The sequence below is a fragment of the Microsporum canis genome, genomic scaffold (genome assembly GCF_000151145.1).
Source record: "Microsporum canis CBS 113480 supercont1.8 genomic scaffold, whole genome shotgun sequence".
Classification (NCBI taxonomy): Eukaryota; Fungi; Ascomycota; class Eurotiomycetes; order Onygenales; family Arthrodermataceae; genus Microsporum; species Microsporum canis.
In genome coordinates, this window is record NW_003299162.1 from 720,198 (window position 1) to 745,061 (window position 24,864).

A 24,864-nucleotide genomic window follows, 5' to 3' on the forward strand; every position below is an offset into this window, starting at 1 on the left:
AGTTCTACACATCTACGCCTACACGATGCATCTCTACGGTAGATGGATATATAAAACAGACGTAGACATTGCATTTCCATCCTAAACTGAAGCAAGTGTCAAGTAGCTAGATAAACCGAACCCATGTTAAAATAGAAACTCCCGTCCTTAAGCCCTCCCTCCGTCCAAACCGCCCGTACATGATAGGTATAGATGGTGTAATAATTTGCCCCTGAAGTCGAAGGGTTGAGCGTAATAGTACAAGATACCCCCTCCTACAAAAGGAGTTTTTTTTTTCTCTTTCCCCCCCCTTTTTAACAGCTTCCGGTGTAAATTCTCCAGTCGTTGTCGCCGTAAAAGGCCTTCATCAAGGCACAGCCGCTCTCGGTCGGCTGGCTGAAGGCCACCTGTGTCCTGGCCATCTCCATGCCGTAAAAGTAGTTGCTGACCACGCAGTCGAGCAGATCCAGTGCAATTCCCTTCCGCCGGGAGGATCGAGAGGTCCAGATGCGAGATATTCCCACCAGGGCCGGGTATGTCTCCTTTGTCAGGGAGAGGGAGCAGCTGACGCTGGTGGGCGAGGCAGGGATGCGTTTGGACGGGTTGGAGGTGACGCCGTGGGCCTCCCAGATGCGTTCCGCCAGCGCGAGGCCAACGCACTTGCTGTCCTTCATGTGGAGGAAGAACTTGAACCGGTCTGCCTCTTCTCCGCCCTCCTTGGACTCGACCTTGCCCCAGAGGAGGCCGTCCTCGATGTCTGCGGCGCCCAGGTCGGTGTTGACCACCTCCAGCACGCGTCGAGCCTGGTTCTTCGAGCCGGCCGAGCTCTTCCTGTCCACGATGACGACGTATCCCTCCTCGAAGCGGGAGGCCTCGTACACCCACCGAGAAGCGTTTGCACGGACAAAGGACTTGCCAAAGTCGACGCCTGACGCGTGCTGGGAGTGCTGGTCGTGGTACTTGCGATGCAGGGCACTGTCCTCCGCCGACGAGGGGGTGTACTGCATGCCACAGGACGCACAGGCCTTGCGTGACGTGCTCTGTCCTACGCCCAGGTCGAGCTGTGTCTGCTTCAGGACGGGCCGGGCGCTGGCCGTGGCCGTCGATGTGGGTGTGGATGCCGACGTAGATGGCTGGGTCTGCCTCTTCTTTGCGGGGGGATCCATAGACCTCATGCTGGCACTGCCGCCGTTGACCTCCAGCTCCGTCAGCGGCGTGTCGTGCGCAGACCTCTTGCGTTTGAGGAAGCCAAACGTCGGCTTCCTGGTGCTGGCGGGGGGCGGCGTCAGTGCCAGCTTCAGCTTCACCTGCTCTGCCTCGTGCTCACGCGGCGGCGGCGAGCTCGGAGGGGTCGACAGGTCATCGTCCAGCTCGGGGATGTCCTCTGAGTAGTACACCGTAGCCGCCGTAGAGGTGTGACGCGACGGGCTGGACAGGATCGCAGCAGAGGACTCGCGAATCGCACAGACGAGGTTGTTCTCGCTCCCTATGTCGCCCAGCGCCTCGACACGAGGCTGCAGGACATGGCCACCCTCGCTGTCGTTGTCTATGCCGTCGTCGTTGTTGTTTTCATCCCCTGGGCCGCTGGCTATCCGGCGTTTCTTCAGTGCCGGATCAGGACGCGACTCAGCGTACAGCACGCGCCGGAGAGGCCGCGCATACGTTTTCATGAGTAGACCTCTGTATTCAGTCAGCATCAAGCCGGAGACGGAGCAAACCCACAGCAGCAGAGGGGGGATAAACGGAGTGCTGTACCTCTTGAAGGAGTTGGTCACGGTGTACGGCGTGTCCCGCGCGGAAACCATGAGGTCTTCTTGCTTAGCAGCGAGTGGCGACGTTGAGCATGTACCGTGTTCTCGCTCGTCAACGACGGAACGATGTATCTACGATCGATGAGAAGAGACCAGGAAAAGGAGCGTAGACGCAGTTGGAGCGAGTTTTGTGTGTCTTGAAGTTGCTGAAGTGGTTGAAGTGTTTTTTTTTTTGTTTTCTTTTTCTGTGCTGCACTTAATAAACAGAGTCGATGTATTTAGGCTGGTCCTTGGCCAGTAACTATTCAGAAGAGAAGACGATGAGAGGAAGAGAGAAGAAGAAGAAGGTGAGTATTCTCTCTGCCTGGTGACTATCTTATGCTGACCGGGTTGGACAGGACGGGGAAAGGGGCTGGTTCAAGGGTGCCTGTTATCGACGGAGGCTTTTTCCACCGTGAAGAGACGAATTATACAGAGACAGAGAGACAAGCAGGCAGAAGCCTTGATAGTTATAGGGGAGAGAGAACAGAGACACCCTCGAGAGCTGTCCTCGCCCGTCATGCCCGTCGAAACATCCCATCACCGTCGACTGGTTTCTCCCTGTGTGGCGCCCTACCTGGTGGTGCAGGGCCCCGAAATTAACGTCCAACCATCAGCCAGCCAATTAAGCCAGCAAGAAGACGTTTTGAGCTGCTTTTTCTTTTCTCTATAGGCTATTATAACGCTAGCTGGCTCGACTATAGACAGGGATCTCTGCCCTGCTCTGCTCTGCCCGACCTGCGTCATGCGATGTTTAACCTTGAAAGACGCTGCCTTTTCTCCCTCTCGCTGCCGTTAAATACAGCCATACAGCCATACAGCTTACGAACAGAGACGGCCGTTTACAGGTATGATACACGGAATGGCTGCCCCTGACTGGCTGCTGGCGTCGACTGCGATGTACACACGGAATGTTTGATGCAGCTCTCCCTGTTGCTGTGCCACGTTGAGTAACTTGGGTGTCTCCGGATGAAAGAGATGCGTACACAGAGCGAGGCAGAGAAAGAGAAGGAGAAGAAAGAAAGAAGCCTTCCGAAGGATGGGGTCGAAGGGCAATCCTTACTTGACGGCGGTCGGGTCGAAAGGCTCGACTCCTGGAGGCATCCTTTCATTGGCTGCTCTGGAAAAAAGCCCGAGAAAAGGCCAACGTTTGTCCGCCAGGAACTTCCTTTTGAGCGGAACGGAGTGCCGTGTGATGAGGAATTGTCTGTGGTAGAGTACCATCTATCACGGACAGGCCCGAGAGACAACGGCAGTACATCTCTTTCAGATACATATGTGGATATATCTAGCGGTTATAGAGCTGGTATCGACGTCCGCGACCATGATACAAGGCTATAGCTTGGTCGTGTCCGGTGCGGATTCCATCACACGAAGCTCTCTCCGTAGCCGCCGAAAGATGTCCAAACATAAGGTAAGGCGACGTCACGTCCAACGTCTGAAACCTACGAGCAAATCCAGAGCTGCAGGATGTGGAATCGAGAAGATACGCCGTAACTGAGATCGAATGCATCGAAGGCAACTTTCCTGAACCTTTGCCAGGAACCAGGCGGGATTCTCCAAGACGTACTATGTATACATCCCACCATAGAAGCGAATGTCGCATTCGAGGTTCCGATAGACGACATCCGTTGCTTCTACAGAGATCTAACGGCTTAGCCGTGTCCTTGCCTGGTATTTCCGGATAGGCCTTTGGCATTCAGCGGGGATATAGAAGACATGCTGGGTAGACGAAGCATAGCAAAGTTCTCGTTGAAAAGTCGAGCATCCAAGGATTAAACGTAACGCCTACCAGAAGCGACAGAAGCCTTTCATCTGTAGATGCACTTCGAGGCTTGCTTGTAGAAGAGAAGAAGACTTGAAACCGAGGCTGTAACTTGGAAGCTCGCAAAGTCCCGAAAAAACTCCTCGAGTAAAGCCGAATTCCGGGTTTCTTCTCGTTGGACTACAAGATGCCCTGCAGTTGACATCCTACGGTTTCCAACCCTCCAATTGACCAGAATACTACAGGCAAGTCTGTGGCTACGATGAATCCCGCGTTAAGAAGCGTCCCCCGCGCGGCGCTGAGAGCTGCTCGCAGACCGTCAGGCGTCGCAGGCCAACGCCATGCGCACTCAGCGTCGAGCTTCAGGTGGCAGGATCCGCTGTATGCAGAGAATCTCTACACGGCTGATGAGCTGGCGATTCAAGATACAGCCAGGCGTTACTGTCAAGAGCGGTTGATGCCCAGGGTACTCGGTAATATCTACCTTGCTACAGGCCTACCTTGATACGTGTTGACGCTAACGACAGACGTGAACCGTAGATGCATACCGTAACGAGGACTATGACCCGGCTATTCTCCGTGAGATGGGCTCTCTGGGCCTGCTTGGTGCCACGATAGACGGCTACGGCTGCGCGGGCGTGTCGACCGTCGCCTCGGGCCTGATAACGAAGGAGGTTGAGCGAGTCGACTCTGGCTTCCGCAGCGGCATGTCCGTCCAGTCCAGCCTGATCATGACGGGCATCTACGAGTTCGGGTCAGAGGAGCTGAAGGAGAGGCTGCTCCCCCAGCTCGCGCAGGGCAAGCTGCTGGGCTGTTTTGGCTTGACGGAACCCAACCACGGATCCGATCCAGGGAGCATGGAGACCACCGCCAAACCGCATCCTACCAAGAAGGGCTACTACAGCCTCTCTGGCACAAAGACATGGATCACCAACTCGCCCATCTCGGATGCGTTCTTGGTCTGGGCCAAGCTGGACGGCAAGATCAGAGGGTTTGTCATTGAACGGGACCAGTGCCCACCCGGCACGCTGAGCACGCCCGCCATCAAGAACAAGACCGCCCTGCGAGCCTCGATCACTGGCATGATCCAGATGGACAACTGCCCGGTTCCAGAAGCGAACATGTTCCCCGAGGTCTCGGGCCTGGTGGGCCCGTTCACCTGTCTGAACAGCGCGAGACTTGGGATCGCGTTTGGTACCATGGGTGCGCTGGAGGACTGCATCAGCCGGGCGAGAGAGTACGCCTTGGAACGGAAGCAGTTCAAGGGCAACCCGCTGGCAAAGTACCAGCTCGTGCAGAAGAAACTTGCGGATGCGGCCACGGACGCGGCGTACGGCACCCTGGCGGCTGTGCAGGTTGCCCGTCTCAAGGACGAGGGCAAAGCAGTGCCGGAGATGATATCCATGATCAAACGGCAGAACTGCGACAGAGCCTTGGCCGGCGCCAGGACGCTGCAGGAGATATTCGGAGGGAACGCTGCCAGCGACGAGTATCATATTGGAAGACATGTTGCCAACCTGTTTGTCGCCCAGACATATGAAGGCCAGAGCGATATCCATAGTGAGTCCTCTTTTCTCTCCTCTTCGCCCTGTCAAGTACTAACCTATCCATAGGCTTGATCCTTGGGCGAGCCATCACCGGCGTACAGGCGTTTGTATAGGTTATATGAAGTACACAGTTGGTATATGCATCATAGGCGCATACCTCCGTCTGGAGGCACGCAAGACATAGACAGTCTAGTCCACCATAATACATCAATATCCAAATAATAGTACATCTTGTATCTCTGTCTATATCTCTGCTATGTCTGTATGGACGTACGTAAGTTTTGTTATCTAGGTCATGCTGAGTCAGCAAAGGCGGGCTTTCACTTTTCTTCGCTTTTTCTCTTTCTTCTTCTTCTTTCTTCTTCATCAACTTTCGACCTTCGCCTTTTTCACGTCGACGCCAGCTTGACCTCAAGGTATTTATCCAGCCATCTAGCCTTCTCTCCTCTGCTCGTCGTCATCCTCTCTCTCTCTTCTTCATCTTCTGCATAAAAACACACCCTTTCTTCCCGGGTAACCAGCTAACAACCCCGCCATAGCCACGGAAAAAAAAATCTCGATCACAAAACGCACACGACCACGCCAGGTCTCGCCTGTTTACTTTCTCTTCTTAGATATCTCCTCTGCATATAGTCGACATGGCTCTTAAGCGCATTAACAAGGAACTCACAGACTTGGGACGGTCAGCCATACCCTCTTCTCTCTTCCCTGTTTGTTTATCCCTGGGCCGGAGTCACCCCCTACGATATATATAACATCGATGGACGACGAAGGAGGCCGGGATAGATGGATAGAGGAATATATAATCGACCGTGGACTGAAGCTGACAGTGTGTGATACAGTGACCCCCCTTCCTCTTGCTCTGCTGGTCCCATAGGAGATGATTTGGTATGTCTCACCCCTCCCCACCTACGACCCCTCCGGCATCAGGAATATCGAGAGTCTGGTTCAGACAGCTGACGTTCTGGTAGTTTCACTGGCAAGCTACGATCATGGGCCCCGAAGGCAGTCCCTACGCTGGCGGTGTATTCTTCCTGGCTATACATTTCCCAACAGACTACCCCTTTAAGCCACCGAAAGTAAACTTCACCACCCCCGTCTACCACCCAAACATCAACTCAAACGGCAGCATCTGTCTCGATATCCTGAGAGACCAATGGAGTCCTGCTTTGACCATATCAAAGGGTCAGTACATAATACTATTATTAATAAAAATAGCATCATTGTGGCGCCACCGAATACTGATACTGACATCTACGCTAGTTCTTCTCTCTATCTGCTCTATGCTCACAGACCCCAACCCAGACGACCCACTGGTTCCCGAGATAGCACACCTGTACAAGAAGAAGGACGGAGAATATGAGAGAATCGCCGCAGAGTGGACACGCAAACATGCTATTGGTTGATACTTACGTTCCTACAATGCTTTGATTAAGGGGACTGCTTTTCGACTGGACCGACTACTCACCTATTACTACCTCCTCCCTCCACGCACACCATTTCCTCCACCCAGATACACCTTTCTTTCCCCGTTTCCCCCGACTGATAACTGCTTGAAAAAAAGGCGTTGACCGTAGATGGGTTGATAGTATGGTTACCGTGGAGTTACTTCATATCCTAAATCCCTTTGAGCTTGAGACGTTGCGGTGCAGTGACGGGAGGCCATTATCGTTTTAGGTATTGTTTGGTTGTTTGGCTGTTTGGTTGAAGCGGGATCGAGTGCTCAGCTTTACTTCTTCGTTTCTTCCCTACAAATCAAACTCCCTCTCTCTATCGGCGTTTCCATCATCTTTCTATTCCCCAGAAACACTCAAGCAAACAGACACCCTCCTCTCTATTCACCTTCAACACACCTCATATTTGGGCGTCAGGTTTCCCCCTTTATCATCGCACATCATGCCATGTTATGTTATGTTATGCCTGCCCATGCCAACACCAATAAATATTAACGCTTGCTATGTCTCATTCTTTTTCTCCTCGTCATCATACCCTGTCTTCCTCCAAAGTCTTACAATTCTGGCTTACCTCCTCTCAATGTATGGCAAGTGAGGCATATCAAAATGCCGAAGTAAGGTAAGCCAGCCTCTCCTATCATCAGTCTACCCATTGCATTCTAATCATCATCACCTGGCATTCAGTCACTCTTTGTATGTTTGTTTCAGACGCTCCTTATATTAGCATTTGTATGTATGGTTGATGGAGTAATTGAGCATTTTCATAGCCTTCAGTACTGGCCATGTACATGAAATCGAAGTGATAATACAACCGGTAGTAAACAATCTAATTAGTAGGTAAGGAAGAAGAAATATATATATGAAGAGACAAGAAATAAGATATGCAAAAAATGCCATGATAAAATGCCCGCAAACGCTCCCTAAAAACACCGTCAATCGCCTCCCAGCCCAGCCCACCACGGCGATCAACATGGACAACATAACATGAATCAACATAATAGCATGTATAAAACTAATTCATACTCTGTACTCCCTCGTATAATCTACCGTCTACCGTCTGCTTCTGCTGCTCTTCTTCGACACACAGCTTCCGACCTGGCTGACGCTGTCACTGGGCAAAACGGGGTAAACATCCCAACTGTCTCGAGTTGGGATATGGGTTCCTCCTTCTCTTCTGCTTCGTCATCTTTGAGCGCTTGTGTTTCGACTTCTTCGACGGGGCTCGTGAGGAGTGCTCGCCTTCAAACAGGGGTCGCGGGGTGACATGGGAGTCTACGTCGACGCCGCCGTCGAGGAAGATGGTGCTGGCGCCAGCTACGCTGGGCGGGAGCGGGATTTTGTGGGCTGAGCGGTGACTGGAAGCAGATGAGCGGCGGGACGAAGAAGGGTCATGATGGGTGTGGTGGGAATGTTTACTGTGGCTGGAGTGGTGGGAGTGTTTGGAGCGGATGGATAGCTTCGAGACGGTGGTGGTGGAGCCTGCTGGCAGAGGGATGTTGCGGGCCGAGTGCGTGGAGTGGACGCTTCCAGCAGGCATTTCGAAGTCGTAGCCGTAGTCTTCCTCGATGGTGCGCATGCTCCGTTCCTTGTTGACGGCAGAGGCAGAAGACCGTTTGGAATGGTGGCTCGAATGGCTTGAGAACTGGGATTTTGCCTTGGATTTCGGCTTGATGGTCGAGGCATGGCTGGATGCAGCGCTCTTTGCGTAGTAGTTGCCACCCTCTAGGTGCTTCTGGCTGTGGCTGGACCGTCGCTGTGAGCAGCAGCTTCCAGAGCTGCAGGCACTGCCAGCATCGCCGCGGTCACGATGATCCGGGTGGTCGTGGAAGCTGCTGATGAACGTGCTGGGTTGGTAAGGGTATGAGCGTGAGTAGGAAGATCGATTGTCTTCTCCGCCTGGGACGCACTCGATGGCACGGATTTCTAATTCTCCCGATGCACTGTATACGCTGCCATTGGAAGGACGGCGTTCTGAGCCGGAGGTTGATCCGCCAGCACCAGGAATGAAGCCAGCAGCGGCAGCACTACCGGTGAAGCTCTTGGCCTGCTCGAGGATGCGGCTGGTCTGCTCTAGTCCGTCAAAAACGGTGCTGGCCCAGGGGTTCTTGGATGCGGCGCTTCTAGCGTACCCGTCTTCGAGTTGGCCTTGCTGCTGGCCCGGCTCGATGCCGCGGTAGGCACCTCCAGAGGCGGAGGGGCTGGACTGGGGGGCTTCGATGTACCTGGTGGCGGTGACAGGAGTGACGGTCTCTTTCTGGGACTGTGAGTCTCCTTTGACCATGGCATATGCAAGTGCAGCCCCGGCAGCAGCACCAAGTAAAGTACCCACAACGGCCTTTGCACCAGACAAATTGTCACCGCTCTTCTCCTTGGTGACGATGTAGTGGACGTTGGTGGTCTCCTGTCTTGGCTCGTGTCTAGGTTGCTGCCGCAGTTCCTGGCGCGGTTCCGGCTGTGGTGCTGGAGCCATGACGGACTTCGAAGCCCTTCTGGCGGTCGAAGCAGAGCTGACTTCCGACTTTGGAGGAGCAACAGTCATTGCTCTGGATTTGGCAACGCTGACTTCTGACTTTGGTGGAGCGACGGTCATGGCCCTCGATTTAGCTGTAGAATGCCTGGAGACGACGGAGAGAGCCTTTTCGTTGGCGACACTCCCTCTACGGCTGGGGGCAACGCTACCGGTCTCATTGCGGTGGACGGCCTCGATGCTGTTACCATCAAAGTCGATCACGGCAGCGCTGAAGTAGCCCCGCTCTGCGTCCCGCACGCATGGCTCGCCGTGGATTTTCCCTCCGGCCTTTAATGCTGCAATGAAGAAAGCACTGACTGCATCTCGGGATGGAGCAGGAAAGGCGATGTGTGCTGCTCCAGCAGGGACACTATAGATCGTTAGCTTGTACATTCGTTTTTTATATACGAACGGTAGTTGGGGATATACCCTGGCCTCTCCTCTGCGATCCAGAAATCCGCAGGCTTGCCTGGCTCGGTACCAAATCCGACGCTGTTTTCATGGCGGCCCATGAAACAGTATCCCAACGGCTGAAGACATGAGAGAAAGAAGGAGGTAGAGGTGGGGAGGTTCGAGACGGTCAGAGTAAGATGGGAGACCGGCATTTCGAAGTTGTTCGTAGTTGACGTGGAATGAGCAGTTTGGAGGGGTTTGTATGTAGAGAACGGACTGGTATAGAATGATATATGTAGAATTTATGCAAACGAGTGCGTTCGGGTAGGACAAAGCGAGTCACAGAGTGTCTCGAAGGAGGGATAAAAAAAATAAACAAGACAACAAACAGAAAGGAAGCTGTTCTGTTTTTGACGATGGTAGTATATACGTCCGTATATACGTGAGGATATATTTATAGAAGAGATCGGGACAGGAGAGAGGGAGGGAGAGAAAAGTACTCGTCTTTCCGAGGCGGAAGTATTAATATATGATTCCTCCGCCCATCTGGCTCCGAGGAAGAGACAGAAAAAGGAAGAAGACAAGCCAGCAAGCGGAGGGCAAAGCCCACCAATCATGCAGGCAACTATAGCCAGAAAGATCTCAACTTGCAACAGGCAAGTTCGAGCAAAGAAGATAGTGAGCAGAGAGCCCTTCTGGATTCCCGCATCGGTGTCATATCCCAGGGGCCGTAAAAAGGCGTAAGTACCCCAGCACCGCCAACTCAACTCCCAGCAAGCGGGTAGCCCGGGGCGAGGCATTGGCCAGCAGAAAATGCTACTAGGTAACTCCATAGACCCAGGACAGCATCATTTTTTTTTTATTTTTTTAACCAGCATCGACAAGGCCATCGGTTTTAGGCCCCAGGGAGGGTGTTCCGTGGACCAATCGAGCTCTCCTTAGCTGCGGATACACGTATGTCCATCAGCACTGTAGGAAGGCCAACCCCGGCCTTCTTGTCTGCCCATCAGACTCTCATGCATGGCTGGAAGAACCAGAAGTCGAAATCCACGCTTCATCCGGAGCGAAAAAAAGGAAGTAAAAAATGTAACGGATCTCCACGATTCGGGGACTCTCCATAGCATTGCGGCAGCCAAAAAGCAACAAGCCAGGCCCCGTACATAGCATGCACCAGCCAGCCAGCAGCAAGCCCCATGGATGAATGCCCGACGGTTTCTTTCTGGGCCAGCCAGTCGACCAACTTTGTCTGATAGTCCTTCGCCCTTGTCTTTCATCTCTGGTCTGTGGAGTGATCAATAGCTGTACATGCAGCGTGCTGTGGCGATCGAACACGGCAGGGCAGCGGTATGAAGCGACTGGCTATAGTCCATAGACAGGATGGCGCAGGATGTTTCATCAACGAACGGATGGAGAGTGTAATATGTGCGCTATGTGTAAGTGTGATGTATGTTGGTGGATTTATCAGAAGTGAAGTTGGCGGTTGGTTCGCCCATTGGCCGTGGGAGAGAAAAAGATGAGGCGGTGACCTGCATCCACGCCTGACGCTTGCTGGGATGAAGCCTTTCTTTTTTTTTCTTCTCTCAATTACAGCTTACATAGTATGTGATATTAGTTAACTGACGAAGAAGCGGTAGACGAGGCGAGTGGCCAGACAATCCTTGTATGGTTGTTTACATCTTACGTAGAAAAGGGAGAGGAGGCTGGTCCAGTCGGATGAGAGGCTATATAAAGTCATCTAGTCGATAGCTTATGTGTACGCTTGTCTGGCGGTGAGTAAGTCAAGGATATCGGGTAATAATATAGAGTATAAGAGTATATATATATGGAGCACGACAAGATATACACGCCCTTCCGCCTCGGTAAGGACATGAACAAGCAGAGGAGTGTTACCCCTTTTTTAGAGCATCAGACATGTGCAAAGATACACGACACCAACAAGATAGACAGTTCAGAAAGCAAGACACGCCCCGTTCCAACGCCATTATGCCGTTCTCTTGTTGTTGACCAGGGCTGTTGAACCGCCTATGTTCGTGTTTTTGGTTGTAAAAAACAGGAACGAGATCAAAACATAGTTCCAGCCAAAGAAAAATAAGGGGTTCCAAGTCAAGCGTTGGTAAACGGGAAGGCAAAGAAAGAGAGAGAAAGAGAAAAAGAGCCAAGGATAGGTCCGGTTCCGAAGACAGAGGATGGACAACTCCCCACCGCCAGATGCTCCCCAGGCCAAATAGAGTACATGAACATTCAAAGAAATTTGCAGCCGTTGATGTTGGTATCATTGGCCCGAGCCTCGCCAGTTTGGTGGACAATCTGGCCTGGGAAACATTGGGGGTGGAGAATTGCTTGACCTTGGTATCCTTTTCCGTGGTATTTTGTAGCAGTTGTTGTAGTAGGAGTAGTGGTGGTCTGGCGCCTTTCCGTAGGTGATGAGCTTGGTGTTGAAACAAGGGATGGGGACAGCCAGGTCGGGCAGACAGACAGCAGCCTCGGATCCTAAACGGTTAGTCAATCGCCAAAAGAGTAAAGAGAACAAACAGCATAGGCTACTAGAACGGATGTCAGCAGGTTTTATATCTAGAGGACGGCCAGTGGGTACAGACATGAAAAGACAAGACTAGACGATATTCCACGCATCCTCAGCAGCGTGGCAGAACTTGCTGCAGGCAACACTGGCACTGAGACTGAAGTTGCTGATGGAGATGGTGTCGTCCTTGAACGCGTCGGCAAAGTCGTCTCTGCCCTTGGCCATGGCACCAACGAAGACACAGATGCTCTCCTTGGGCCCCAGGGTCCGGACATAGTCGTTGACACGGACGATGGGGGCGTCGAAACTGAGGGTGACTTTGCGGCAGTTGGGGGGCAGATGGTCGGTGATGGGGTTCTTGATGACCTTGAGCAGCTTCTCCTCCGAGTTGGTGGACCGGATGGAGAGACGATGGAGCAGCTGGACCATCAGGCCGGCAAACCGCTTGAAGGTGCGGGGGATGCGGACGGTGGGCGAGACCTCGATGAGCACCCCCTTGGCCGTGTGGATGTATATCTGCAGCTTCCCGGCCTTGTTGACGGGCGAGTCGAGCAGCGTGAGCAGGCACTGCAGGATAAGTTACACACTTGGCCACACAGTACAAAAAAGAGACAAAGAGACAAAATAATCGATGAGTTCTAAGGGGCAAACCTGATGAGTGATGTCCGGCCTGGCCTCGCTGATGTCACGGTTCAGCTTGCGCATGATACCGATGTGCTCGTCCGAGTTGAGGAGAGAATACTTCTCCTCTCGACCGTTGGCAGCCCGTCCGGCGCCGTGGGAGGATCGGTAGGTCTCGAGGCTGGCGTTGGAGAGGACGACGATGAGCCGCTTGGTGTCCCTGTCCTGCGCGGAGACGGGGACATGCTGCTCTGCGACGAGCTGCGGCAGCTCTGGCGGCGGGCAGGACTGAGTTCCTATCACCGGCTGGTTTAGCTGTGCCATCGTGGTTGAATGTGATGGTTTTGTTCAGTGGAGGAGGAATGTTGAGGCTGTTGACTTGGTTGGTGGAAAAGGAGGGAAAATTTCAACGCCCGCGACTCAAAAAAAAAACGCCTGCAACGAGAGTGTCTCGACGAGAGAAGCGGCTGGACGGCTGGGAAGAAGGTCTCTTACTCGGTCTCTTGCGCTTTGCGAGTTCGGTTCTGTTGGCCATTTCGCCCATGGTGTGTTTTTTCTGTCCTGTCTATGCAGAGGCGCCTGATCGTGCGACCGCTGCGGGGGGGTTTCTTTGCAGGAGGAGATAAAGAAGTAGGACGAGTTCAATTGAAAGAATTGAGAGTAACGAGAGGAAGAAAATACAAGACAGGAAGAAGAAGAAGAAGTAGAAGAAGTAGAAGCGAGGCTGATGTTGGTGAGAAGAAAGTGTGGGATTTTTTATTTTCTGCGGTTATTTAAGTATTTTTCTCGTCCTTTTTTAGTGTGTTCAACCAACAGTTAAATATTTATACGGCTGGAAGACGGCGGATATAGACATGAAGCGTTGATATAGGAAGATGGTTGTCAGCTTTCAGCTCAGCCTTCTACGCCTCCTTGTTGGCCTCGTGGGTCACAAGGCTCGGTCTGCCCTCGATACCCCTGGCAGAGCTGCTGTTATACCCACGGTTTTATATGCAGAGAGTGCAGCGCTACAAAGGATGCAGAGATGCGAGAGTATGGTGAAAGACGGTACTCCAGGAACTGCGGTTCTTTGACTCTTGAGATGAGAGCATCGATGGCCTTTGTCTGGCTATAGATATAAGACCTGGGGCCGTCGATTGCTTCCAGGCACTCACCATCACACCCATCAATATCAAACAGACATCCACTTGGAACAGCTTGGAACAGCTTGGAACCACGGAGCAGCAAACATGTACATCCACAAGATCTCTGCCCTCGTCGCCCTCTCTGCCGTCGCCCTGGCAGCACCGTCACCCCCGTCAACCTCCGTCGCGATCAGCAGGACTCGAGACCATCTCGACGTCCCCTCAAAAGACCTCCCCGCGCGCAGAAAGCCGCTCCACGGACGCGATAACTGCCTCTCCACCGGCGATGTGTGCACCTACAACCACGAGTGCTGCACCTACTTTTGCTCGCGTTCACCCAACGGTCGACACTGCAAAGAGCAGTAAGCTATATACATCCGGTCGACAGTAAAGGCCATATACGATGTGACAGAAGGATATACAGGGTTGAACCAGGGTATGGGGTACATAGTACAGAGGAAACGGAGGATACACACGAGTAGAGAGATCACCTTCATATCTTCCATTAACTTCATCTCAACTTCATCTCAACTTTAGCGTAGTTGTTAAAGCTTAGTAGATTGGGCGGATTAATTGGTTAAAATTCTAATAGCCTGGCGGAAGATAGGTATCTCTCAAAAATTTTCCAAGTTGGTTCTTTTATTATAGCGAGTTTACGATGTAGAGTCCGCCCTGTTGATGACTAAGCTCTTACTAAGGCTTAATAAGGTGTGACCCTGTGACTTTCAAGGGACCTTATTATGCGATTGTAGATGATCGGGATCATCTACAATCGCATAATACCTACGTTTTCGCGCCCACCGCGCTCTTTCTTAGCAAACCCATCCGCAATCTTCTACGGTGAATAGATCTAGATAGATCTAGTGGGAAACATTTCGCCGCGCCCGCTTAATGGAATGGCTATGGATAGCGGGTCTTTTTTGCTTTAGTCGTGCTTGGTCGAAGTCGATCAGCATCGGCCGGGATAGCTCTGAATTCCACGTAATATTGGCCGGGCGAACATCTCCGTGGACCACGCCGTACCGGCCTAATTCCTTTTGAAGCTTTCTTCCCTCATGGTGAAAGTCGATGTCACAACATGGTATATCGTCTAAGCTATCTCCAGCCCAGGAGAGCAGTAGATAATGGACAATATAGTCCAAACCAGTCGTAATATATGGTTTCTTTAAATTAACGCTTCCGAGATAAACAGGAATAAGACTTCCTTGGAGCTTGTTGAGAGCATTATACACTTTAGCCTCATGCTGGAGATGACAGACCAGACCTTCAATTGTCCCTTTCCCTACAAATGTATAGCCATAATTGGCCAGTGTCATCTTGAAGAGAATACCTCGGGCGCCGTGAAGCTTCATCAAAGGCCAGCACCCATTGTCCCGGTCATTGTTTAACTGACTGTCTAGTAGCATTGCGACTTTTGCTTTAGAAATTGGATGAGTGCCGTTATGGCTCATCTGCTGATGGAGAGCGACATTAGGACATGATTGATCCAAAGCGCCTCCATTACCCAAGCCAACTAGGCACTTCTGTGTACAATATTGACGATCGGGCTCCCGCTTACGCTCACGCTCCTCCTGCGACTGCGGCTGCCGTTTCAACGGAGGCGGACGTGGTGGGGATATGAATCGTTTCCCTGGCGGGACCTGTGAGCTGCGGTCGCTAGGGTCATCTTCTTCGGAACTATCTGACAACGGATTATTAACTGTGTCATCCGGGTCTGCACAGCTGTCTCGTAATCGACGGGATCGTCGAGACTGGCCCTCCTGAATAGGGCTGGACAATGGGCTCGATGGGATATAACTCGATTCCGATGGTGTTCGGCTCCGTTCCTCCGGGGGCATCTTTGCTAAGACGTATTCTATATCAACAACCCACTTGTGAAGTTGAGATATTGCAAGTGACCGCCACTCTTGGTCCCTTTTTTTTGAATCTAGGGCCAGGAGACATAGGGCGAGGACTGATGAAATTGCGGTGCAGGAATACGGAAAGGGCTCGCTATCCTGAACTTCGGCGTCTTGAACGGGCTCGGAGAGATAGTAATATAGAGTCCTCGGATCATCTTCCTTTATACGAAGAAATACAAATACCTCACTGGTGGTCAAATACCCGTATTCAACCCCCTCTTTAATCATATAGTCGAAGGTTTGTGTGATTGCAGCACCGCTAAGCTGCTGTGCGTTATATATAGCTTTCTCTTGCTTGTCGAGGGGAATTTCGTGAGCCTGCACGATGTCCTCCCAAAAATTCGAAGGTCGTAGTCCAAACCGTAAGTTCGCAGGCCGAAGTTTATGGCTGGCTTTATATTCAATAATATAAAGCAGTGTCTCAACTTCCCTATCTTTTCTAAATACGCATAATTGATCAGAACGAGGCCTGCGGCCTGTTTGCTCAGGCGTATCGCTAAGAGTATTCGCGTGATTTTCAAACGAGACACCTGACCCCAGAAATGGAAGTTTTGTTTTGGTATCAAGCTTTAGTAATTCTTGTAGAATAGAGGTAACATGTTCTTCAACGGCAAATCGCTCATAGCTCATAAGGTCGAGCTCGCTGCCCAGATGTCGACGGGAAACAAGGTTACCAACAGTCTTGACACCCTCCTTGGACAAGAACGCTTCGACAGGGGGGGAAGCACTCGGATGGAAGAGAGAGAATACTTTCTCAAACAGCTCCTCGCGTAGACGGGGAAAGTCCGTCCAACTGCGAAGGGTTGTCGGACAGTAGCGGCCAGTAGGACTGGTAATTGAGCCTTTTGTACTTTTATGTATTGGCTGAATGCTAAGCGGCACAGCAATGAGTTCGTGGCATGATTTAATAAAGGACTCGAAGGTGGCCGGGTTAATTTTGCTCTCCAGTGTTTGTTGAAGTCGTTCTGCTTCCCGTCGAAGTCGCCCTTCTTCCTCAGCTCTGTCCTCTGCTTCTCGTCGAAGCCGCTCTTCTTCTCGTCGAAGTCGCTCTTCTTCCTCAGCTCTGGTCTCTGCCTCTCTTAGCCGCCTTTGAAGCTCCTCCATACTGGTTTCTATGGGGAAACAATCTGTCAATATGTCAGAATCTGCCATTCGGCCAAAAAGGCGAGCCCGCACCGATTGGAGGCAGAGAGACTTGTTATATTTGACACAATATTATAGCCACTCAGTGCCGGCTAGTCCTTTGGCCAAATGGCAGAGATACTAGTTAAGGCTCAATCGGATAATCGATACTCCGCAGGCACGGGCGTGAGTATAGACCTTGAAACAAAATCTTAGGTGGTAGAAAGAAGTCCCACTAGTTGAATATCCCCAACGTTGGCCAGATATTCCCGTACAAGTTGTGAGAGGGAGGGGTAGTCATTCCGTACAAAGAGGGAGTGGTGCCAGATTGGGTGGTCCGGGAACTCCTGCGTGAATATGACGCAGGACGATCGTACGGAGTCCGCTTGAGCTCGGATATCCCTCCCGCGCCTATACGGCACTCTGTATCCTTTCCGTTGCATCCCGCTCGTGCTTGTACTCCTGTCTCTCTTACTATTATCGCAATTTTTTCTCAGAGAGCCGTGTTTGACAAGACTGGGCGGCTAGTGTGACTCTCCTTCTCTTCCTTCTAACGGTATACACGCGCTAGTTGAAACTTTAGACACTGAATAAGCATTTCTTGAAAAATTTCCTTTATTAATAACTAGCCTCTCTATAAAAGTGGGCTGAATATATTCAAATTATCACCTTTGATGGGTAGCTTGGAATTTGCCTTATATTGAAATTCAACCATGGAAGGCTATTTAGAAACTCCCCCTTAAGGGGGCCTTAGGTAGTGAACTACTCATAGCCCTTGACTGCATAAGAGTATAATGAAAAATAATGATAATAATAATCTTTTCTTGTGTTCATCTGGTTGCTGAGGCATTATTTTGCTGTTCCGCTGTGTCTTGCAGCCCAGGCTGTAGTCACGTGCTCTCCCAACAGCAACACTTATTATATAATCAATCTTAGTCATAAACGCGCTAGTCTGTTTAGGGTAAATTGCATCGCGTGAAAGCCGACGAGCGCGTTCGACTTTTCTTCCTTTCATGCAACGAAAGTGATAAAAGTTCTTCTTGCTGGTATTGACACCTCAGAGGCAAGATGGGTATAAAGAGTATGTATGTTTATCTTCTGCTGTTTGATATAAGTGCTGACAAGACCAGGTCTGTACCAGATAATATCGGAAAACGCCCCGGATGCGATCAAGGCGGGCGAGATCAAGAACCAGTTTGGGCGCAAGGTGGCCATCGTAAGTCTCGGAGCTATCTTTCAATAGACGGTGGCCTCAGCTAATGATGAGTAGGATGCGTATGTAAAGACTGCACAAAGATATAGAGCGTCAACTGACGAGGAGCAGGTCAATGAGCATATACAGCTTCCTCATCGCGGTGCGGTCTGACGGCCAGCAGCTCACCAACGAGTCCGGCGAGACGACCTCTCACCTGATGGGGATGTTCTACCGAACCCTGCGCATGGTTGACAACGGGATAAAGCCGCTCTACGTCTTTGACGGGGCCCCTCCGAAGCTCAAGTCCGGCGAGCTGGCGAAACGGACGATGCGCAAGGCCGAGGCGCAGGAGGCTGCTGAGGAGGCCAAGGAGACGGGCACGGCGGAAGACGTCGAGAAGTTCTCTCGCCGGACGGTCAGGGTGACGAGGGAGCACAATGCAGAGTGCAAGCGGCTGCTCAAGCTGATGGGCATTCCCTACATCGACGCACCTACCGAGGCAGAGGCGCAGTGTGCGGTGCTGGCCAAGGAAGGGAAGGTATTTGGTGCCGCCTCGGAGGATATGGACACGCTCTGCTTCGCGGCGCCGGTGCTGCTACGGCATCTTACCTTTAGCGAGCAGCGGAAGGAGCCTATCCTAGAGATACATCTGGACAAAGTGCTCGAAGGCTTGGGGATGGAGATGACTCAGGTGGGTTACTTTATATACATATTCTTGCTTTCCATGCTAATAGAGCAGTTTGTCGACCTCTGTATACTGCTTGGGTGCGACTATCTCGACCCGATCCCCAAGGTCGGCCCCAACACGGCGCTGAAGATGATCCGCGACCACGGCACGCTGGAGAAGGTGGTCGAGACCATCGAGTCGGACCCCAAGAAGAAGTACGTCATCCCAGACGACTGGCCCTACCTCCAGGCCCGCGACCTCTTCTTCAACCCGGACGTGCGGCCCGCCGACGCGCCCGAGTGCGACTTCAAGTGGACCGCCCCGGACGTGGAAGGCCTGGTCCGTTTCCTGGTGGAAGAGAAAGGGTTCAGCGAGGACCGGGTGCGCAACGGGGCCGCGCGGCTGACGAAGAACCTCAAGAGCGCCCAGCAGTCGAGGCTGGAGGGTTTCTTCAAACCCGTGGCCAAGACGGAGCAGCAGAAGGCCACCGCGAAAAGAAAGGCAGAGGAGAAGGCCGAGCTGGCCAAGAAGAAAAAGAAGGAAGACGCAAAGGCGAAGAGGGCCATGGGAGCAAAGCCCAGGGGAGCCAGATAGTCTCGTCTCTCGTTTATTCTTCTCTTCACTCTTCTCTTTCATCTTCTCTCCTATTCTCTTCTACCGCATCCTGTATGGCGTTGGTTGGGGTTTGGCGCATCTACTAGGGCATAGTGAATGTACACCGTGCAGAAGAACACCTTGATTCGGACTCACTCCATGCATGTAACCGGTCATAAAGTACATGGCTGTAGAGAGCGTCAACCGCTCTATCCTGTCCACCTTCTCTTACCCCCGTATCTCCTCCGTGTCTCTCAGGATCAAGTCTTCTTCTCGCTCGTCTTCTTCGTCTTCTTGTACCTTCGGCCATCTCAGTGCCAAGACCTGCTGACTAATCAAAGAAAACCCGAAGTAAAACAAAAAAAACATCAAAAGATCAGATGAAAAGGAGAAGAAGAAGAAACAGAGAAGAAAGACTTGATCCTATGCAAGATAAGATGAGTACGGAAAGGAAAACTGGTTCAGTGCCTCGTTTCTTGGGTCTCCATGAGATGTCATCCTCAACCATGGGACCGGGGAAGCAGAAAATCTGGGCGATCGCTGTCTAGTCGTGATCTTAATGGCTGATATCAAGTTCTGGCTTTCTGCAAGACTTCTACTGCTAACTAGCTAGATATTACGATTGATAGATCTGGAAAACATAGAAAGGGAGAGATGCCCTAGTAATAAAGATTGATGTCTATGCGACCGTTGCATGGTCGTGGTGGTCGCAGAGATGGCTGTGGGCGAGCTATATAGATGCGGGCTTCTAGATGACGACGGCGAGGGTGAGATGGGGACGATGAAGGCGAGACGAGGAGATATACAGATGAAAGTCTTTATCAAGCCTCTGATAGGCCCTGCATCCGTCGAATAATCATATCTGACAAGGAGTCTGTCTTGTATCATATGCTGTCCTGCCCTGCATCACGTAGACGTATGAGAGAAATAGCAAAAGCGACGGCGACGAGACGGTCGAGGATGCGTAAGTTACATAGATCGAAGGACGACGAGGCCGTCAACTCGATGGCCAGAACATAACCTACAGACGGAGAAGAACACAGCATAACGGAATAGAACAAAAGGAGAACAAGAGAAGAGGAAGACAAGGTGATGCAGGAAGATCAACTTTCCCCCCGGCGCGCCTAAATAAATATAAGAAGGCCGCCCATGCCCCGCTGGCCGCTCCTCTCTCTCCCTCCTTTCTTCTCTTCGCCCTCTTCCTCCGACCATAACAACAACCATTATCATCGCCAAAGACAGGCCTAAGAAGTCCATCTGACGCGTCTTTAGCTTCTTCTACCACCAAAAGTCGCTGTCCACTCTCTTCTCGTCGCGATGTCTCCAAAGAAAGCTGCCGGTGCTGCCTCTGGCAAGGCCGCCACCACCCACGCTTCATACAAAGGTGAGAGACAACCCTCGTGTGATCCAGCACCCACACCCGTCGCCGGGCGGTGGTATAGGTATCGTTGGGGTCGCGTTCGCTTGCTGACTCGTCTGGTACAGATATGATCAAGGATGCCATCATCAGCGTGAGTAGATCAGTCCCGGTTGCTGAATGTTCATGGTTGTTTTGGCGTGGCGAGCAAGGCATCATCAGCAGGAGGTGTTTTAGAGGACGATGAGATACCCTTCGCGTGTTTAAATATTCTTCTGACTTGTTATTCTTATTACGATACAGCTTAAAGAACGCAATGGAAGCAGGTATGTGTGGCCCTGTCGATGTCGCTGTTGATGGTTCCCGTCGCTAATCCTGCCTGCAGCCGTCAAGCGCTCAAGAAGTACGTCCAGAACAACAACAGACTCAACATCACCTCCCAGGCCGCCTTTGACGCGCAGTTCAACCGTGCTCTCAAGGCTGCCGTCGAGAAGAAGGAGTTCACTCAGCCAAAGGGTGCGTTTTCAGTCTTGGTTCCCGTCTTATCGTCTGATCTTATCACTGACACGTCGCCAGGTCCCTCCGGCCCCGTAAAGCTCGCGAAGAAGGAGACCAGCAAGCCTGCCGCTAAGCCTGCCGTCAAGGTATGTCACCGTCACACCTCTATACTCCCACACCGTCATTAACTCTTACATGTAGAAGACTGCCTCTACCACCAAGACTACTGCTAAGCCAGCTACCAAGAAGTCCACCACTACCACCACCACCAAGAAGCCAGCTGCAAAGGCGGACAAAGACAAGCCAAAGAAGGCCGCTGCCTCGACCACAAAGAAGGCTGCTACCTCCACCAAGACAAAGACCAAGGCCAACACCACCAAGCAACGCAAGACTACCTCCTCCGTATGTTCTCTCTCCCCCCCTCACTTATACCTGCTCCTCCCCCACTAATGATGAGACAGGCACCCGCCGTCGTTGACGTTCCCAAGGTCCTAAGCAAGACCAAGTCCGGCAGAGTGACCAAGACTGCCGCCAAACCCGCCGCGGCACCCAAGAAGGCCCCCGCAAAGAAGAAAGCCAGCACCCCGAAAGGAACACCAAAGAAGACAGCTGCATAAGCTTCCAGTAGCGGGCATGAACATGATATAATATATGTGCCTGGTTGGCTGGCCTTGCTCTTTTCTTTTTCCTTTTTTTTGTCTTTCATGCTTCGTCTTCCCAGCTTGGCTCGGTTGGTGGACGGTTTGTATGGGCGGATACATCTACTCTACTCACCCACACACTCTCCCTCTTTCTCTCTCGCCATGAACCCGATTCATGGACCAAAATACCCTCTTCGTCTCTCCTCTCTCATCGTCCCGGCTCGCCGCTCAACGCCACCCCAATATACACTCCCACCAACCACCAGCTGGGAAGCAAACAAATGAACCGGCGTCTCGAGGTGGGGGATTAGGTATGGATGGACTTTGCATTACCTTTCTTTTTGATCATCTTTTCTTTTTCGTCTTTTCAGTTCTTCGTGTTGATGTTTTATGGCCATGCTTCTTTTTGTCTTTTGCACTCTTTATCGTCTTCGTTGCAGCCTTTTTTGTGTGTATGGATATGAAATCTATGGTTTCGTTCGCGATCATAATCCAGTAATAGTAATATAAACGTAAAGAGAGAAGAAACTATTGGGTTGTCGAAACGAACTTTTTTACAGGCGAAGGTTTGAGTCTACCTGAGCAGTCACTTTCACGAGAATCGACAGGAGATTCAAGCATGCAACATGCGATCCATCAGCTGATGCCGGACTATCTATGCATCATTTATACTCGTTCGTGTCTCTTGTGTTGGTGAATATTCAAATAAATACGATCCATCGTCAAAAACACATCGAAACCTCCACCATGACCAACCTCGATCCCACCTCGTTGATAAAGACTCTTAAGCAAACATACAACGAGAAGAAGAAAGCCAGGGAATCCGCGCGCAGGGTCGACTACTACGAGAAGAACTACGGTTTCGTGCCCAAGAACGCCATGACAGAAGCTGAGTGGAAGAAGGCGAGGAGAGATGCGCCCAAGGTCAAGGGCGCAGGCTCAGGCCTGAAGATCACGGCTTATCAGGGGCATTACTGGTGATACAGGCTGCTATGGATGTACGTATCGATGCATCAGAATACATATGTGATTGTTGCTGCATGAGACTAACTTGTGATAGGAGAATTGAGAAATGCACCATGTAACAACCTCTTCTGGCCATGTACCACACCGGTATAGGCACGGAAAGCGTGCGGGGGAGCTGATAGGAGGTAGTGCATGTATGTATGGGCACGCACAAGGCGTTGTTAGCCTGTCTGCCAGTTAAGTAGGCCGCCCATTCCCATGTCCAAACGGACATCTGCATCCTCCTCACGGTCCCAGAGTAACTAACGATGGCCTCCCTTGAATGTCTCCCCCAGGAGCTTTGGCAGGATATCTGTGGCTTCCTTGCGGAGGGAGGAGTCTCTGAGCTACGCAACTTTTCACGGGCGAGCAAGCGGTGTTGTGCTGCCGCTGACCCGAAACGATTCCAACATATCCGCCTTGTCATCTCGACCGAATCAAGGCTGGAGCTATGCCTGAATCGCTGGGTTTCGTTACTGGGGCGAAGACAAAGTTACGGCTATGTTCGTCGAGTTAGCATTGGCTGCTATTGCGCCGTCGAGTACATGAAGCCGGGTGTCGAAAGTGCGGCAGATATTACTAGTTTCCGGTGTCAATGCCCTAAGTCTCCTTCGGAATACAACTCCAAGTACCCCCAAGATGACTACTTTTACTGTCATTATGATCCTAACCCTCTAACTCCAACTGAGCTTGACGACGAGGATGACTTATGGTGGTCAGTTGCGATGTTTTTGAGCAAGCTCACCGGCCTAAGAGACATCTTCTACTTCAGGCAGAATCAGTTCCCCCGCTGTATCTTGACGTTATTGCGTCTAAAGCTTCGGAGATGCAGGCTGCACATTTGCCCTTTTATTCTACACTATATGGTTCATGACGATGGAGATATAGATGAGTACGGGTTCGTCTTTGCTAAGTTACCGAATTTATACAGCGTATCCCTGGCGTGGCACTGGTCGCGTGAGATGCTAGACTATGGTGATGAGATTCCCCTACAACTCGTCGGAGAGCTCTCCCCTTCGATCAGAGAGATTAGTTTGGTCCGCGGAGTTCTCCCACTTCCGCAGGTAATAAGCCCAGGGGAACACTCGCCATGGCGACATCGCTTTGAAGGCCGGCCACAGCCTGACGCTATAAAGCCAAAGAGTCTCGAGAAGCTTGCAATTTCGAATTGCTACATGGCGTCCTTGGACTTTGTTCAGGCCTGGAGCCGGTATACTCTATTTTCCAGCCTGCGTAGCCTCTTGCTCCCAGAGGGCGTTCCGTTGGATACACTCATCTGGTTAAGGGAGTGCCAATTCCAGTCACTCGAGACCCTCGTAATATGCATCTATGGAGAGAAGTTCCTAGACGACGACGAAACACTTCAGCAGACGGATGAAGCTGGGGCTGCCTTTCTCAAGAAGCTACTCCCGCTCAAAGAGTTGCAAATAAACGGATCGTTTGGACAGGGTACATTTAAAGCTATCTTAGAGCGCCACGGTACGGCTCTGCGGCAGCTTTCATTCTCGTCTTGCTTCAACCTGGACATGCCCATTATGACAGTGGACATGATTGACGGTATTCGACTACGCTGCCATGAGCTTCGGGTGCTCTCATTGCCCATTAAGCGCTCCCAGAGTGATTCTCAAGAAGTCGACCATTACAGGGCCCTGGGCAAGTTTACCCAACTGGAAGAGCTGGATATACAACTTGGCAACTCGGGCAAACACAGTCGACGCGAGTTCATATTTACCAACGCCTATGTTCGCGCTATGGTGGTAAACTATGCCGTTGATAGCTCCCTGGTTCGCTCCATAGCTAATATCGTCGGCTCAGGAGAGAGTGCACTCAAAAGGCTCACGCTGAAGACTTGGGGCCTAGACACGTTTTCGGGGCTACCGCGTACTCGTATTTCTTCGAATTGCGTTCAATTCCTCATGAATATAGACAAAGGCTGGCGGTGTACTTGGTCGGGCGGCCACAGCGACGTGGTCGTAGAGGATCTTGGTATCATAAAACGTAAGGGTAGGAGCAAGATAGAGATAGATTACATAGAAGGCGTTCTTCGAAGTATCTGGCCGGAGAGCCGTGGGGAGAGGTGGTGGGAGGACTGGCATAGCTTACCTCTCCAGCTTGATTGAGATCTATGATGAGGATATGGACAAACACCTATCGAACGATACCTTGCTAGTACGGATGCCA

The 24,864-nt window shown here is 51.6% G+C and overlaps 11 protein-coding genes across 11 annotated transcripts; 7 read left to right on the forward strand and 4 right to left on the reverse strand.

The window, feature by feature from the left end:
• Nucleotides 1-293: 293 nt before the first annotated feature.
• MCYG_08199 (sister chromatid cohesion protein Eso1) lies at nucleotides 294-1,784 on the reverse strand (the record flags this gene model as incomplete). Its single annotated transcript, XM_002843070.1, has 2 exons — nucleotides 294-1,659; nucleotides 1,735-1,784. The coding sequence occupies 2 exons, from the start codon at nucleotides 1,782-1,784 to the stop codon at nucleotides 294-296; spliced, it is 1,416 nt and encodes a 471-aa protein (XP_002843116.1).
• Nucleotides 1,785-2,738: 954 nt separating this feature from the next.
• MCYG_08200 (uncharacterized protein) lies at nucleotides 2,739-3,110 on the forward strand (the record flags this gene model as incomplete). Its single annotated transcript, XM_002843071.1, has 1 exon — nucleotides 2,739-3,110. The coding sequence occupies one exon, from the start codon at nucleotides 2,739-2,741 to the stop codon at nucleotides 3,108-3,110; it is 372 nt and encodes a 123-aa protein (XP_002843117.1).
• Nucleotides 3,111-3,796: 686 nt separating this feature from the next.
• MCYG_08201 (glutaryl-CoA dehydrogenase) lies at nucleotides 3,797-5,194 on the forward strand (the record flags this gene model as incomplete). The annotated part of the gene is made up of 3 exons (XM_002843072.1): nucleotides 3,797-4,007; nucleotides 4,075-5,094; nucleotides 5,148-5,194. The coding sequence occupies 3 exons, from the start codon at nucleotides 3,797-3,799 to the stop codon at nucleotides 5,192-5,194; spliced, it is 1,278 nt and encodes a 425-aa protein (XP_002843118.1).
• A 525-nt stretch (nucleotides 5,195-5,719) lies between these two features.
• On the forward strand, nucleotides 5,720-6,487 carry MCYG_08202 (ubiquitin-conjugating enzyme E2 4; the record flags this gene model as incomplete). Its single annotated transcript, XM_002843073.1, has 4 exons — nucleotides 5,720-5,763; nucleotides 5,924-5,969; nucleotides 6,053-6,266; nucleotides 6,345-6,487. 4 exons carry the CDS (start codon nucleotides 5,720-5,722, stop codon nucleotides 6,485-6,487), a joined length of 447 nt encoding a protein of 148 aa, XP_002843119.1.
• A 1,156-nt stretch (nucleotides 6,488-7,643) lies between these two features.
• Nucleotides 7,644-9,649, reverse strand: MCYG_08203 (conserved hypothetical protein; the record flags this gene model as incomplete). The annotated part of the gene is made up of 2 exons (XM_002843074.1): nucleotides 7,644-9,361; nucleotides 9,457-9,649. The coding sequence occupies 2 exons, from the start codon at nucleotides 9,647-9,649 to the stop codon at nucleotides 7,644-7,646; spliced, it is 1,911 nt and encodes a 636-aa protein (XP_002843120.1).
• Nucleotides 9,650-12,048: 2,399 nt separating this feature from the next.
• MCYG_08204 (nucleolar essential protein 1) lies at nucleotides 12,049-13,123 on the reverse strand (the record flags this gene model as incomplete). The annotated part of the gene is made up of 3 exons (XM_002843075.1): nucleotides 12,049-12,489; nucleotides 12,610-12,875; nucleotides 13,075-13,123. 3 exons carry the CDS (start codon nucleotides 13,121-13,123, stop codon nucleotides 12,049-12,051), a joined length of 756 nt encoding a protein of 251 aa, XP_002843121.1.
• Nucleotides 13,124-13,454: 331 nt separating this feature from the next.
• MCYG_08205 (uncharacterized protein) lies at nucleotides 13,455-14,069 on the forward strand (the record flags this gene model as incomplete). The annotated part of the gene is made up of 2 exons (XM_002843076.1): nucleotides 13,455-13,643; nucleotides 13,701-14,069. The coding sequence occupies 2 exons, from the start codon at nucleotides 13,455-13,457 to the stop codon at nucleotides 14,067-14,069; spliced, it is 558 nt and encodes a 185-aa protein (XP_002843122.1).
• Nucleotides 14,070-14,563: 494 nt separating this feature from the next.
• On the reverse strand, nucleotides 14,564-16,708 carry MCYG_08206 (conserved hypothetical protein; the record flags this gene model as incomplete). The annotated part of the gene is made up of 1 exon (XM_002843077.1): nucleotides 14,564-16,708. One exon carries the CDS (start codon nucleotides 16,706-16,708, stop codon nucleotides 14,564-14,566), a length of 2,145 nt encoding a protein of 714 aa, XP_002843123.1.
• A 1,086-nt stretch (nucleotides 16,709-17,794) lies between these two features.
• On the forward strand, nucleotides 17,795-19,182 carry MCYG_08207 (DNA-repair protein rad2; the record flags this gene model as incomplete). The annotated part of the gene is made up of 5 exons (XM_002843078.1): nucleotides 17,795-17,807; nucleotides 17,857-17,942; nucleotides 17,997-18,050; nucleotides 18,103-18,612; nucleotides 18,661-19,182. 5 exons carry the CDS (start codon nucleotides 17,795-17,797, stop codon nucleotides 19,180-19,182), a joined length of 1,185 nt encoding a protein of 394 aa, XP_002843124.1.
• Nucleotides 19,183-20,499: 1,317 nt separating this feature from the next.
• MCYG_08208 (histone H1) lies at nucleotides 20,500-21,654 on the forward strand (the record flags this gene model as incomplete). The annotated part of the gene is made up of 7 exons (XM_002843079.1): nucleotides 20,500-20,566; nucleotides 20,668-20,693; nucleotides 20,843-20,865; nucleotides 20,925-21,055; nucleotides 21,116-21,183; nucleotides 21,239-21,439; nucleotides 21,499-21,654. The coding sequence occupies 7 exons, from the start codon at nucleotides 20,500-20,502 to the stop codon at nucleotides 21,652-21,654; spliced, it is 672 nt and encodes a 223-aa protein (XP_002843125.1).
• Nucleotides 21,655-22,952: 1,298 nt separating this feature from the next.
• On the forward strand, nucleotides 22,953-24,803 carry MCYG_08209 (uncharacterized protein; the record flags this gene model as incomplete). Its single annotated transcript, XM_002843080.1, has 1 exon — nucleotides 22,953-24,803. The coding sequence occupies one exon, from the start codon at nucleotides 22,953-22,955 to the stop codon at nucleotides 24,801-24,803; it is 1,851 nt and encodes a 616-aa protein (XP_002843126.1).
• Between the last annotated feature and the right edge of the window lie 61 nt (nucleotides 24,804-24,864).